Source organism: Bubalus bubalis, chromosome 7 (assembly GCF_019923935.1).
Source record: "Bubalus bubalis isolate 160015118507 breed Murrah chromosome 7, NDDB_SH_1, whole genome shotgun sequence".
NCBI lineage: Eukaryota > Metazoa > Chordata > Mammalia > Artiodactyla > Bovidae > Bubalus > Bubalus bubalis.
Genome location: NC_059163.1, coordinates 50,053,208 through 50,068,891, shown reverse-complemented (window position 1 = coordinate 50,068,891; position 15,684 = coordinate 50,053,208). Strand labels below are relative to the sequence as shown.

Genomic DNA, 15,684 nt, shown 5'->3' with positions numbered 1-15,684 from the left:
GAAAAAACAGCCATTGTTGTACTATTCTCTCTATCAGAAACTTAAAAATGCACTCCTGGGTAACCCTCTGTGACACCTATAAGAAAGGGAGCTTTGATTGAGCCAGGTCCATATTCCATATAGTCTGATATTCTACCATAATAGTATCCAAAAGGAACTCCAACTTCAAACAATTTAAAATTAGTTATGGTTTTACTAGTATTAGAAATTTTTCATTTAAATGTTTGTTTTATTTAGTTCTTTAAAAATTACATGTTAGTTCCTAATATGGGAAACACATCAAAACATTAAAACCAGAAAATAAAATCCCTGCCCTTTCCCCCATATATAATCACTACTGGTATATATCTATTTGCAGGTTTTTTCCTACACTCACCCACCCACACATCTTATTTTTACTTAATAGAATGATGGATCTTTCCCTGTCAGTACTGAGCACTCCTTACACTATAGAGCAGCCATATAAAACTCTGTGTATATTATAATTTGTTTAATGAGCTCCCTATTAATGAACATTTCATTCCAGATTTTCAATATATATGATGTTATACAAAAAACATCTTATGTATTTAGCATTATTTACTTTTATAGTTCCATGGGAAAGAGTTCAAAAGGAGGAACTGATGAGTTAAAGATTATCCAAGTCATCATTTACAGAGACTCTTGTTCTTTATATGTGGGGGTCTGTTTTTGACCTCTCTATTCCATCCACTAATTCACATCTATACTAAAATCATTCTGTCTTAATTACAAGAGCTTACTACCAGGTTCTGATGTCTGGCACTGCAAGGCCTCCCTATTTTTCTTCCACGACAGCTTGGCTATTGTTCTTTCCTATTCAATTTAGAGCCATCTTTTCTAGTTCCACAAAAACTGTCTGTTACAGATCAATTTGGGGATAACTATATTCTTATACATTTGCATGAAATATCTTCCTACTTCTTTAAAGGCTTTCAGGAAAGTTTTACCATTTTCTGATTTTGCCTTTTGTTATTCTTAAGACAATAAACATATGAAGAGATGCTTGCTTTCATCAGTAATAAGAATGAAAATACACAATTCAGTTCAGTCGCTCAGTCATGTCCAACTCTTTGTGACCCCATGGACTGCAGCACGCCAGGCTCCCCTGTCCATCACCAACTCCCAGAGTTTACTCAAACTCATGTCCATTGAGTCAGTGATGCCATCCAACCATCTCATCTTCCATCGTCCCCGTCTCCTCCGGCCTTCAATCTTTCCCAGCATCAGGGTCTTTTCAAATGAGTTAGTTCTTCACATCATGTGGCCAAAGTATTGGAGTTTTAGCTTCAGCGTCAGTCTTTCCAATGAATATTCAGGACTGATTTCCTTTCGGATGGATGGTTGGATCTCCCTGTAGTCTAAGGGACTCGCAAAGAGTCTTCTCCAATACCACAGTTCAAAAGCATCAATTCTTCACAACAAACTGTGGAAAATTCTTAAAGAGATGGGAATACCAGACCACCTGACCTGCCTCCTGAGAAATCTGTATGCAGGTCAAGAAGCAACAGTTAGAACTGGACATGGAACAACAGACTGGTTCCAAATCGGGAAAGGAGTATGTCAAGGCTGTATATTGTCACCTCGGTTATTTAACTTATATGCAGAGTACATCATTCGAAATCAGAGCTGGATGAAGCACAAACTGGAATCAAGATTGCTGGGAGAAATATCAATAACCTCAGATATGCAGATAATACCACCCTTACAGCAGAAAGCGAAGAACTAAAGAGCCTCTTGATGAAAGTGAAAGAGGAGAGTGAAAAAGTTGGCTTAAAACTCAACATTCAGAAAACTAAGATCATGGCATTTGGTTCCACCACTTCATGGCAAATAGATGGGGAAACAATGAAAACAGTGAAAGATTTTACTTTTGGGGGCTCCAAAATCACTGCAGATGGTGACTGCAGCCATGAATTAAAAGACCCTTGCTCCTTGGAAGAAAAGTTATGACCAACCTAGGCAGCATATTAAAAAGCAGGGACATTACTTTGCCAATAAAGGTCCGTCTTGTCAAGGCTATGGTTTTTCCGGTGGTCGTGTATGGATGTGAGAGTTGGACTGTGAAGAAAGAAAATACACAAGGTATCATTTTACCCTTACTTGATGGGAAAAAAACTAAGTCTGACAATACCAAATTGTAGAAATAACGTAAATGAATGTGGGCTCACAAGCTGCTGCTGTCGCCAAGTTGCTTCAGTCGTGTCCGACTCTGTGCGACCCCATGGACTGCAGCCTACCAGGCTTCTCCATCCATGGGATTCTCCAGGCAAGAACACTGGAGTGGGTTGCCATTTCCTTCTCCAATGCATGAAAGTGGAAAGTGAAAGTGAAGTCACTCAGTCGTGTCTGACTCTTAGCGATCCCATGGACTGCAGCCCACTAGGCTCCTCTATCCATGGGATTTTCCGGGCAACAGTACTGGAGTGGGGTGCCATTGCCTGCTCCCGGGCTCATAAGTGCTGCTGGTCAAACTTCAGATCAATTTCTCACACAGCCTGCCATCTAGTGAAGACCACAGCGCGTCACCACAAATCATGGCCCTTGGGCATAAGGATTGTTCTACGCTGAAGGCAAGAGAGAAAGAACAGACGAGGGAAAAGCACTCTGCTCCTCCTTTCTCCCTAAAAGCAGCCTCCTCTCTTTCTTTTCCCTAACCAAGAAGAGGACAAACCACTGTCACTAGAAACACAAAGTAGGCAAGAGAAGGAGCTGCACAAAGAAGCCTTACTAAATAGTCCTTATTTTCCACTGGCTTCCCCCATGTATTTACCTTCCCATGATTTACCATCTCTAGGAGCCCAAACTTTTCCTTGTCTTGTCACTTCTCCACAACGTACTGTTCTTTGTTAAAACAGGTTCTCGGGTTGAACCATTCTTTGAGTCTTCACCTGTTTTCTGTGAAGGCCTCGAGATGTATATGCAGTAAACCTTTTCTTCTACTAAGTTTACTTCTGTCAGTCTAATTTTAGGCCCCAGCTACTAAACCTAAGAGGGAGGAGCTCCACTACACTAGCAGTTACACACATTATAAGAAAATAAGGATGTTTAGCTGCATACTTCATAGATTAATCTTAGTAACATAATATTGAATGAAAAAAGTAAGTCCCAGAGGAAAGAAACAGTATAATACAACTTTTTAGAAAGTTCAAAAACAAGAAATATTTAATATATTATTCAGACATACATGAAAACATTTTTTAAGAGTTAAGGGAACAATTAACATAAAAATCAGTATGATAGTAAGGAAGTAGCCAGGGAGTGAAATGGGAGCTTTACATAATTAGGATTAAAATTTTAGGTAATAGTTGAGTTCTCAGTCTTAGGTGGTAGGCTCATAAGCTAACGTTACACTGTAAATAAATACATAGATAGTCATGCAGAGATCAACCACAAAAGTGTGTCTTGAACCAGGATTATAATTTATCCAATCTGTGCATCTCAGGGTCCAATTAGAGCCAAACACATAGGAATTCTTTACATTTGCTTAAAATTTTACCAGCTGAGCCACCAGGGAAGCCCTAAAATTGTTAATAATATAGTTATAGACTCTTCGCAACCCCATGGACTGAAGTCTACCAGGCTCCTCCGTCCATGGGATTTTCCAGGCAAGAGTACTGCAGTGGGGTGCCACTAGCCCATGATAATAACAGACTAGGACCTAAATTTATTCTACATAGTAAAGTCAGAGAGCTCAGCCTCCAGAAGTGTTAACCTTTCTCTCCCATTGGTAAACTGAAATTATAAACCCGAAATTCCTCTTGCAATTAGGGATACTTTAAGTAGGAATTTTATGACTGACTGCATAATTATAAGAAGCTTTCCAACCTTTTATAGGCAGACACATCCCACCATTATAGATGCATAAGGTTAATAATCACATCTCACTGATATAGGAATTTTGGAATATTGGCTGGGCCATTAAGTATGATCTTGGCATGGCAATCTTTTACGTGGTACCTTGAGTACCTTTTCTTAGGGCTACACGATTCATCTCATATTAACAACTTACTGACCAGAGACATATTAATACTCACTACTATAATCAAATTGCAGACCACAAGAGTTTGCTTCTACAAAAATCCCCCAGTCAATAACAAAAGGAGAAACTAAAACCAGTAACTGCAAAATGCTCCCTTAAATTTATACCAAGTTGCCCAACTTATTATAAGTAAATTATAATCAAATTATTATATAATATTGTAAAATATTTTCTTCATTAGAGTGATAAAAGATGTCTTTCTACCCTTTTTATCACTCTAATGAAGAAAAGCTGAGCTATTCTATTCACTAGTTATATAACCTGGAGGAAGTTTCCACTTTTTTACCTGTGAAAATCGCAGATAATAGATTAGAGCCCGTAATTACCAGACCAGAGAGAAAAAAAACTGAGAGAATGCATTACAATAGGAGATTGATTCTTGTCCCTGCACTTTTTCTACCATTCTCTAAAAGGGACTAGGACAAAATTCTTACCTCCTAGGAAGGTAGGGCAGATGAGGGAACTAGAACATAGAACGGAGACACCGAGGACAAGGCCTCACAGGGGAAAATGGCAGTAATCCAGAGTTCATTAGGAAGCAGGGAGGCAGATGTATTCTCCTAGCCTGATCTTCCCCAGACTGGGCCAAACAAAATATGCCTAAAGGTAACTAAAAGGTTACTGAAGTCACTGCTATCGTCCCCTATATCCCAGTTGTTCTTGTATAGTTACTAAGTCATCTCCAACTCATTGCGACCCCATGGACTGCAGCATGCTAGGCTGCCCTGTCCTGCACTATCTTCTGGAGTTTGCTCAGATTCATGGCCATTAAGTTGTTGATGCTATCTAACCATCTTATCCTCTGCTGCCCTCTTCTCCTTTTGCCGTCAGTCTTTCCCAGCATCCGGGTCTTTTCTAATGAGTCAGCTCTTCACATCAGGTAGCCGAAGTTTTGGAGCTCTGGCTTCAGCTTTGGTCTTTCCAGTGAGTATTCAGGGTTGATTTCTTTTTGATTGGTTTGATCTCCTTGGGATTCTCAAGAGTCTCCTCCAACACCACAGTTCAAAAGCGTCAATTCTTCCTCAGTCAGCCTTCTTTATGGTCCAGCTCTCACATTTGTGTATGATTACTGGAAAAACCACAGCTTTGACTATATGGACCTTTGTCAACAAAGTGATGGCCCTGCTTTTGAATATGCTGTCTAGGTTGGTCACAGCTTTCCTTCCAAGGAGCAAGTGTCTTTTAATTTCATGGCTGCAGTCACTGTCTGCAGCGATTCTGGGGTCCAAGAAAAAAAAATTTGTCACTGTTTCCACTTTTCCCTTTCTATTTGCCATGAAGTGATGGGACTGGATGGCATGATCTTAGGTTTTTTGAATGGTGAGTTTTAAACCAGTGTTTTCACTATCTACTTTCACCCTCAAGAGGTTCTTTAGTTCTTCTTCATTTTCTGTCATTAAGTCCCAGTAAGCCCTCTGATTAACCCATCGATGGTTAAAACAAAGTAGATATCTACCACTAGGTGATGCCAACCTTTATTCGGGAATAGGCTGTATATGGGTCAAGCAGCCTGACTCCCAGAACTTCCTGTAGAGCTCACAGCACTAATCATACAGGCTGGCGCCAGACACATCAGTGACCTTGCAATAATGCGACACTACATGTGACAGGAATAAAATTTCCTGTGCCCCACTCACTGTGCTGTGTTGTGGTTTTACCATAATGACGTCCTCACAGGGATGTCTGGTGTGCTTTAGGCCACAGGTATGAAACACAAGCTAACTTACACCCATACTTTCTCCTACATAGTCTATGGCTCCAATGATGCCAGAAGTCTAACAGTGACAGCTAGGGACACTACTCAGCCATGCTGTGTGCTCTCTATTACTACCTTAATACTGAACTACCAACACTTTCCAAGTGTCTGTGTGCTGGGTATTTTCCAGGCATTTTATATACATTACTTCCGACACTTACAGTAATCTTACATGGTAGTATTTGTTCCCTGTTTTGCAGATGAGAGGACTGAAATTTAGAAGTCAGAGCATATTTCTCTAAAATATACTGTGTGCCCAGCTTCTGATATATGAAAATACATTTAATAAATGGAACAAATGAGGAAAAATGTTTACAGTTTTATCATAGTGTAGCTAGAAAAGAGACAGAGAAACAGAAGTGAGAGAAGAAACATTATCTCAGTTTTAATTTTTAGAAGAAAAAAAGCACAATCTCTAAAAATTTTAAGAATGGACACTATTAGAATGCTCAGATATTCTTGAAACTTCTACTTCTCCCGCTTACTTACAATAACAACAACAACAAAAATTGCCAAACTGAATCTCCAAAAAGGGGGGTGGGGCAGAATCCTATTTTAGCTTATAGAAAAAAGTTCTACCTCATGGAGTAATTAATAGCCTCATCTATAGTATCAAGAATTCTTCAAATCTTGTCATTTGCATGACTAGAAGCAGCTCAAATTCTACTTTAACATTCAAGAAAGATATATCAAGTAGACTCTAAAGAATACTCAAGTTTTATTCCAAAGCTATTCCCTAAATCTAATGCTTTTAGCACATCATGAAAGTGGAAAACCACAAAACCAGATAAGATATGTATACCTGAGAGTCAGCAAGGTTTATTCATTATGTAAATGACCAGTCCTCAATGAAAAAGAGTGAATAAACTCATGACTCAGCAAAATCACAAATAACATCATAACGTTCAGGACTGCTCACTAACATCTAAAATGTCAATGTCAAATCTGAAAATCCTAAGGATCTACTACTCTACCTTCTGATATTTCACAATAAGGATTGATAAGACTAAGCCAAAAAACTTGAAGTGGCTCATAGGCCTGGTTTCCTCATCTTGTCTATTTCAATGAACAAATGTATGGCTAAAATTCAATATGAAAAAAAAAATTTCCTCAAACATTCTAAATGCTATGCTGCTGCTGCTAAGTCGCTTCAGTCGTGTCCGACTCTGTGCGATCCCATAGACAGCAGCCCACCAGGCTCCCGTGTCCCTGGGATTCTCCAGGCAAGAATACTGGAGTGGGATGCCATTCCCTTCTCCAATGCATGAAAGTGAAAAGTGAAAGTGAAGTCGCTCAGTCATGTCTGACTCTTCGTGACCCCATGGACTGCAGCCTACCAGGCTCCTCCGTCCGTGGGATTTTCAGGCAAGAGTACTGGAGTGCGATGCCATTGCCTTCTCCGTCTAAATGCTATGGTGCTGTTTAAATATGCTTTTTATCAAGGATTCTAAAGCCTCTGGTACTAACATTCTAACATTTGTAGTTGGCCATGATCCCAAAATTATTCTTCTGACTTTCTTGAAAAAATAAAATTAGTCCTTTACCATCTTGATTTAACTTTGTTCCCATGATATATCACACTGATTTAACCAGATTTTTTCCCATCACATTTATATAATTTCAATCCTTTGTCTAACTTATGATTTAAACTTTAATTTTATAAGATGCTGGTCATTTCACCTAATTTTATATCACTGATTTTACTAATAAGAATAGTTTTATTTAAAAAGAGAACTAGCTTCATAATCTTCAGCAAATCATTGTAACTAAGAACATTTATCTATAAGATAAAAACAACAGATAGCATTTATTGGACACATCTCATGTTCATATTGGAGAAGGAAATGGCAACCCACTCTGGTGTTTTTGCCTGGAGAATCCCAGGGATGGGGGAGCCTGGTGGGCTGCCGTCTATGGGGTCACACAGAGTCGGACACAACTGAAGTGACTTAGCAGTAGCATGTTCATATTATTGTATCTAATTATTGTATTTAATTCTCATGATTCTTTTATAGAGGAGGAAAGAAATCAGTGAGTAATAACTTGTCCAAGTTACAAAGCAACTAAATGACACAGCTGGGATTAAAAAGCATTCCCAAAGTTTATCAGAATGATCAGGTGGTATAAGGGATACAGAGCTCTTTGTGTATTGTGAAGAGTTCTAAATATGTGATTATGACACATAATAACGTGTGATAAGGACATGACAAATTAATAAAGAAACAAATAATTTGTAATATATGAGATCAAGCACTAACCCACTAAACAATATGTACTCCCCTTTCAAGACTGACCCAACCATGTATCGATATTTCATTACACTCCAGGTTACTCCTGGAGCCATCCATCTCATCAAAATAAAACTGAATCACATTTTAATACATGTATGTGGGACAAAAGTAATAGTCATATTAAATTCAAAATATACTACCATTGATTACTCTCTGAATCTATTAAACCCTACATCATTTTGACACAGAAAAAAATTGGGTTCGTTTGTCATGATAGTTCAGAAAGTTCTATTGATTTTTATTTCATATTCTGTAGTTGCAGTAATTTTGAAGAAGCTAAAAAGACTTGCATTTTACTGGGAAAGAGAAAACCTATATAGGATTTTCAATAATGAACATCAAAAAGATGCTTGCTCCTTGGGAGAAAAGCTATGACAAACCTAGAAGGCATATTAAAAAGCAGAGACATTACTTTGCCAACAAAGTTCCATCTAGTCAAAGCTATGGCTTTTCTAGTAGTCATGTATGGATGTGAGAGTTGGACCATAAAGAAAGCTGAGCGCCAAAGAGTTGATGCTTTTGAACTGTGGTGCTGGAGAAGACTCTTGAGAGTCCCTTGGACTGCAAGGAGATCCAACCAGTCCATCCTAAAGGAGATCAGTCCTGGGTGTTCATTGGAAGGACTGATGTTGAAGCTGAAACTTCAATACTTTGGCCACCTGGAAGGGTTGACTCATTTGAAAAGACCCTGATGCTGGGAAAGATTGAAGGCAAAAGATGGGGTCCACAGAGGACAAGATGGTTGGATGGCATCACTGACACAATGGCCATGAGTTTGAACAAGCTTCGAGAGTTGGTGGTGATGACAGGGAAGCCTGGTGTGCTGCAGTCCATGGGGTCGCAGAGTCGGACATGACTGAGTGACTGAACTGAACTGATGCTTTTGATATATATTTCTTTGATGAGTGCATTTGAATGAAAATATCAGGATAATGGTAAAAGAGAAAAGGGGTATAAATGTTGTTGTACAAAAGAATATAACACTGTAAAGAAATTATACTCCAATTAAAAAATAAATTTTTTAAAAAAGAATGTTAAGTAGAAAGGGAACTGTAGGTTAGAAGAGTATGATAAAAGAACCGAAAACAAGGATGAGCTATGAGAGCCACTGTATTTCCCCTTTTTATACTTGAGTCCATGTGAACCATGGATATGAAAGGATTTTGTGCAGAGGACTCAAAAAATGGGCCTGAAAGGATTTTCTTAGGTTTACAGACCTCGATTTTTTTTTTCCCTACTAGAAGAGTTATCTGGACTATTAAATTTTTTAAAGGAACAAGAAGAAAAGGAAGATCAAGACAAAGACAATGGGGAAGGGTAAAAGGACAGTTGAGAAGGAAAGGTAAGGGGAGAAGGAAAACCCTCCAAGGGTTTGTCTGTGCACCGAAGTTCTGAAGCCAGTGCAATCATAGGTAACTTTTAGATGAGAAGAGAGACCAGTTGCTAAGTGGAAGACCATCATGGCAAACAAAGGAGAAAAGGCATAAAAGAGTCAGATCATGGAGGGGCCTGAAAGTCAGTGCACGGAGTTTGCAATTTCTTTGGCTGGGAGAAGAAATTCCCCTATCATTTAACTAAGAAATGCAAATACTGATGACTAAACTCGTCACAAGATCTACATTTAGCATGAGATCAACCTTGATGGGGCTTCCCAGGTGGAGCTAGTGGTAAAGAATATGCCTCCCAGTGCAGGAGACATGAGAGACTTGGGTTCGATCCCTGGCTCAGGAAGATTCCCTGGAGGAGTGCATGACAACCCACTCTAGTATTCTTGCCTGGAGAATCCCATGCACAGAAGAGTCTGGCGGGCTATGGTCCATGGTGTTACAAAGAGTCGGACACAACTCAAGTGACTTAGCATGCATGTAACCTTGATGAACGCAAAGCCCAAGTCTGTTCATGGTATCGTGCTTTTGGTCCTCAGGTCCTTCTATATCTCTACTGACTTCCGCCCTAGGATCTAGGATCCAGCTAAACTGAGAGATCACAGAAAGCAAATCTGGCTTTCAAAAGCACAACTTGCAGAGGAAACTTTTTTCCCACATTGACTAAATAAATCTTCATGAAAGGTACAAATTAAAGTGATTTTACCTTTGATTAATGCATTTATCTATTTCACATATTCAAAGTTATTAAACTTTTATTTTAAACAAAATAAAAAATAAGAAAAATATATTTTTATCTGTGGGTTTCAGATATTCCGATTTCAGTATTTTTTCACATACATTGTAAAAACAAAGGCAAAGTACACATGATTATACAATTCAAATATTTTTATAGTGGTTATATCAAAAAAAGACTATCAAATCAATTAACTTTTTATATCTTACACTTGCTTTTTCATGTCATATTAGGTATTCTTTTACATTTTATACAACAAAAACAAAACTCCCTGTCCAAACATGTCATATGCAAAATATGATTTTTTTTTTCTTTTAGGTGACCTGATCTTTTCTTTTCCCAAAACATTACAGCATACGTGGCTGGAAATACATGGATCATCTTTGAATGCTGTATAAGTTTTTAAAGACTACAAACTATGGAAAACATACTTTCACATCAGTACAGGCACTTATACATATACTTGTACTGATCGTGAATAGTAAAAATATGTACAAGATGATAGCTGACACTAAATTACATATTTATATCTTCACTATGTCACTGAGATGATGAGCTCAGGAGTGCAGCACCTAGAACAATGCCACCCAACAGCAGACATTCTAACATTTATTGAATGAATGAAAGTGAAAGAGAAAGTCATGTCCAACTCTTTGCAACCCCATGGACTGTAGTCCATGGAATTCTCCAGGCCAGAGTACTGGAGTGGGTAGCCTTTCCCTTCTCCAGGGGATCTTCCCAACCCAGGGATCAAATCTAGGTCTCTCGCATTGCAGGCGGACTCTTTACCAGCTGAGCCACCAGGGAAGCCCAAGAATACTGGAGTGGGTAGCCTATCCCTTCTCCAGCAGATCTTCTCGACCCAGGAATTGAACCGGGGTCTCCTGCTTTGCAGGCACATTCTTTACCAACTGAACTATCAAGGAAGCCCGTTGAATGAACAAACATAAATAATTCATTATCCTGAAAATCATTTGCATTTGACAGTTCAGATCACCCCCATTGCTCAACAATCACTGCACAATTATTACACATTGAAACGCAGGCTTGAGAGCTAAGAAGAGAATTTCTTTAAAAGTGGAGGTAAAAAGGAATTGAAGTAGGTAAATGACAGGCAGACTATAGTGACAGCTAAAAGCCCGTATTTAACAGTTTCTATTCAGCTCCATTTTACTAACACGATTTCATGTCTTAGATGGCAAACGAAGGTAGAAAGAATGGGGAGAGACAGGTACAGGACATGCAATCCTCAGGCAACAGAAAGGCATACAATTAAATTACAGGAATCGTGTTTCTGTGAGCCAGAATTTTAGATATAACATCCTAAACTAGGTAACTGAAACATGAAAGCAAATCAGAGAAAAAAAGAAATACAGACTTTGCAGAAACGAAAGAGCTTACCTGCTTTAGAACTTCAACTAAAACTAGACAAAAAATGAAATCTACTGCTAAGTCTCTCCTTTCAAGAAGATAGTCTCTTTCACGTTGCTGTTCATCCCTGAAACAAGAATCTCAAATTAGGATTGTATTATGAAAAGAGCTCTTGGTTAGTGTTTCGTGTTATTTACTGAGTTCCTAGTATGTATGGTGTTTCATGGCAACTGTTAAAAGTTTTTGTAATCACCCAACATATATATTGCATTTCTTGTGTTCTCATTTTGTACGTTAGGAACTTACATGCAAATCTCACTACTACATCTGTCAGAAATAAAACCTAATCTAAAACAATTAGAGGGAGTTTCTGGTGGTTCAGTGGTTAGGACTCCGTGCTTCCAGTGCAGGGGGTATGGGTTCAATTCCTGGTCAGGGCACTGGGATCCCACATGCCAAGTGGCACGGCCAAAAAAATGAATAGAATTTATACCCTACTGTTGTGTGAAAATTGTATAAATCTTAATTATGTTGAATAGGTTCACAGAGCTTTTCAGACCTACAATATCCTACTTCTCTGTATATTCATTCTATTAATTTTTCGAGTTTGATATTGAAACTCCAACTAAAAATCTTATCTACTTCAAAAAATTATTATAATATATAATGGAACGATATGTAACCTTGTTCTGTATTTTCCAAGTCGCCTGTGTGTTATCATATGTTCATAATTTACAAAAAATAAAAATTAAACATACAAATGGAAATTTTTTAATAAATAAAACCATATTTTAAAAGAAATAAAAAATAAAAGAATAAGAGGAAGAAAAATATGAAAATACAGTGCCAGGTCATTTTTTCACAAATCTAAGTTGGAAAATCACAAGTGGCATCTGCTGAAATCCAATTCTAAACCATAGGCCATCATCTGAAAACAAACATGTTTTACTTAAATCCATGATCTCCCTGGAAAATGTGAAGAAAGAAAAGACAAGTTCAAGGATTTAACTCCAAGAAGAGTCTTAAGTGTAAGAATATAAGGTTTGAGCAGTCTTCCAATATCACAATTGTTTCCCTTCACAAACCATATGAACAGGACTTTCTTTGAATATTTTTAACTTTGTCGATGACTGTTAAGCTCCTCACGGCACCACTGAGATAGCTTTCTTGAAATGCATTTTGGCAAGACTAGCTCCAGGGGTGACTCCTGTGGGGCAGCACCTCCTTTAACTGATACCTTCACTTGATTCACAATTTAAGTGTGAACCACCTTTTCCCTCTGTTACCTGTTCAACAAAAGTAACCAAACAATAACAATTGTCAGCTGATAACACTATAGCCTCTTCATTGGAAGTACTTCAAGCCCAGACAGAAAAGTAAAAAAATGCGCCTCTTACCCCTTAGATTTTGTGCTAGACCGAGGCCTATATTCATATGATTCATCTTCAGTTCCGTTCTGGCGCTTGTACCAGTCAAACAAGGTGCGGAGTAAGGAAGGGAGACAGTGCTCTGCTACTGAGCTCATAGAGCTTATCAACTGGAAACACAAGATGTTGCCAAAGATAAAATACATCAAAGTGCCACGCTTCTAACTCTACTCACAATCACTTAGAAATGAGCAATATTTCTGGAATAAATTAACACAAAACATAGTAATTCAAGAGCAATAAATGTGTTTCAAAATAAAAATAAGGGCTGGGAGTCTAGCCAAGTAATAAAGTATAGTGAGTTACATTTCACTGACTATTAAAATTTACCCAAATCCTTGCAGTTTAGTTCAGTGGCTTTCCACCCTTTACCTGCCTCCATATGCTGCTCGTGTAAAAACATGACTGTTAGTAACATCCCTGATTATATTCATGACGCCTCTGGGTGAACCTTAACACACAACATCAAACAATCACATCTCCTTCCTTTTCCTGGCCAGTTCCTCTCTACACATGTGAATGAAATGTTCTAAAATGTTACAACTAGAAGGGATAAAGAGATGCAGAAACAGAGAAGACCGCACCAGTTAGAACTACGGGAAGAGCTCCACTTGCCTCTGTGCTGCTATGACATGGAACAGAGAATTATAATTACACAATTTGTGATACTCACAAATGAACATATTAGAAATGTGTTATACACATGCTTTTAAAGCTTAAAATGTATAAATGGACAGCATAAAAATAAATGGAGTGGGACGGATGCCTGCCACTCAATTTGAGGCATCCCTTAAACTATCTGAACTGTAGGTTAGCTTTATCAGATTCATTTCATGAATGAACCCAGCTTGCCTGTAGTGGTGGTAAGAGGTACACCAGCTACCACTAGTCATCCCTAAGGTCACCTTGAGGATCCAGAGAAAAAACATACTCTCTTCATAAGAAACTTTGTATCTGATTCAATCCATTGTTCATAAAATTATTATTTTAAAATTAGCGTACAGTGAAACATGCTTCACTTTGTTTGACTTAACTAAAAAAACTACAGGCTGCAGGGATATTCAACATCTCACTCAGTTCTACAACTGTAGGAAGTGTCAGTTAATGAAGATAAATGGCTACTTCTAGGAATTAAACATTTATTTTTCCTAATATTTTATATTTTTCATGTAACAAAGAATGAAACAGGTTGATTGTACATTCTTCTCTTTTTTTATAATCTGTCTTCCTTTAATCATGCATTTATGATTTATAAATTATAACCTGACAGGTCAATAGTTTCTAATCTAGAAAATTAAAATAAAAACAAGATTCTAATTTTATTTAAGCATTTTGAAATTTTATATTTCATTAACAATGAATACTATCAAAGGAAATCTCTTAATATTTAAAGAAGGAACTAACATCATCTGCTACTGTAAATATATAAAAGCAGTTTATTTCACACATAACTTTTATTGTAAAAAAGAATCAAGCTACTGGGCATGATAATTTAGTTTTATTAATCATTTACATAAGAAAAGAAATGGAAATTTCCTTAAAATATGGCTTAATAAGTTTCAAATTCTGATCATTCATTCATCATTAGTTAAATAGATTCAAGATTATTTAAATATAGTAGTAATACATTAATAATAACTTTAGTTATTAAAATATTAGTAACACATTAATAATAACTAGTATTAAGTATCTTCTGTAATGGCATTAAGATTTGAAAAGGGCTGTATGAAGTGATCTTATTATTACCATAACAAAAGCCTTCTTATTTATAGCTTCTTCTTAGACCAGCAGCTATTTACTAAGTGTATGCATCAGAATCACCTAGGGAGCTATTGTAAAATACAGGTGCCAGAGCACCAGTCTTGGTCAGCAGAACTGCAGCAGGATCCAGAAACACAGTATTTTGGTAAGCCTCCACCAAGTAATTCTAACCAGTCATCTCTATCTAATCAAGCAGACTAACATGAGCATTAACTTCTATTTCCTAGATACCTTATTATGAGAAAAGTAGCTCAGGAATATTAGGTGGCAACAGAAAGCTGATCTCGGTTATTGAGCTTTGCAGACAATCAGTATATAATGAAATAATTATTGAGCAAATATAATTATGATAAAAATAACACTTGATCAAATATTCAATATTAGCAAGAGGAAAGAACTGACATTAGAAAAATACCACTAAATTTTAGATATTAGTATTCTTTATAAAGATTTCTGGTTTGGGGATTATTTTGGGGTCGGGGGGTTGGCCATTGTATATTTTCTTTTTAAGCTCCTTTGGCTTTCTAACACAGGCACTCACCTTGATCTTTGCACAAGCACAGCTACAAGTTTGAGTATGGGGTGTAGTCAATGCCTCCTAGGACAACCCACAACTACTGCAGAGGGAACTGCAGATAAATGCTGCAGCCCTCCATTCTTCAGACAGATGAGTATGGGCAACATTCTCGATAGCTCTCAGAATGGAATGAACCCCTAGTGCCCAAAGCGGTGATCTCTATCAGTTCTTCCTTTTCCCTGCATCACTCTCTCAAGTCTCCTCCCTAGAATCTCTTTCTAGAACCAAGTCCTTGTCTCTGGCTCTGCCTTTAGAACAGGGTGGAAAGAGAGAAAACCAGGCTAGATGCTTCAATATAAAGGTTCTGAAGCCCCAACAGG

General features: G+C 37.7%; 1 protein-coding gene across 8 annotated transcripts in view; it reads right to left on the bottom strand.

The window, feature by feature from the left end:
• The window catches only part of FRYL (FRY like transcription coactivator), a 264,481-nt gene that overhangs the window by 111,776 nt on the left and 137,021 nt on the right, over nt 1-15,684 (bottom strand). For all 8 annotated transcript variants that reach the window (XM_044945882.2, XM_025290069.3, XM_025290064.3 and 5 more), the window contains 2 exons: nt 12,997-13,136; nt 11,630-11,726 (listed from right to left, as the gene is read on the bottom strand). In XM_044945882.2, coding sequence (XP_044801817.1) covers nt 11,630-11,726; nt 12,997-13,136 — 237 coding nt within the window. The remainder of the gene's footprint in view (nt 1-11,629; nt 11,727-12,996; nt 13,137-15,684) is intronic.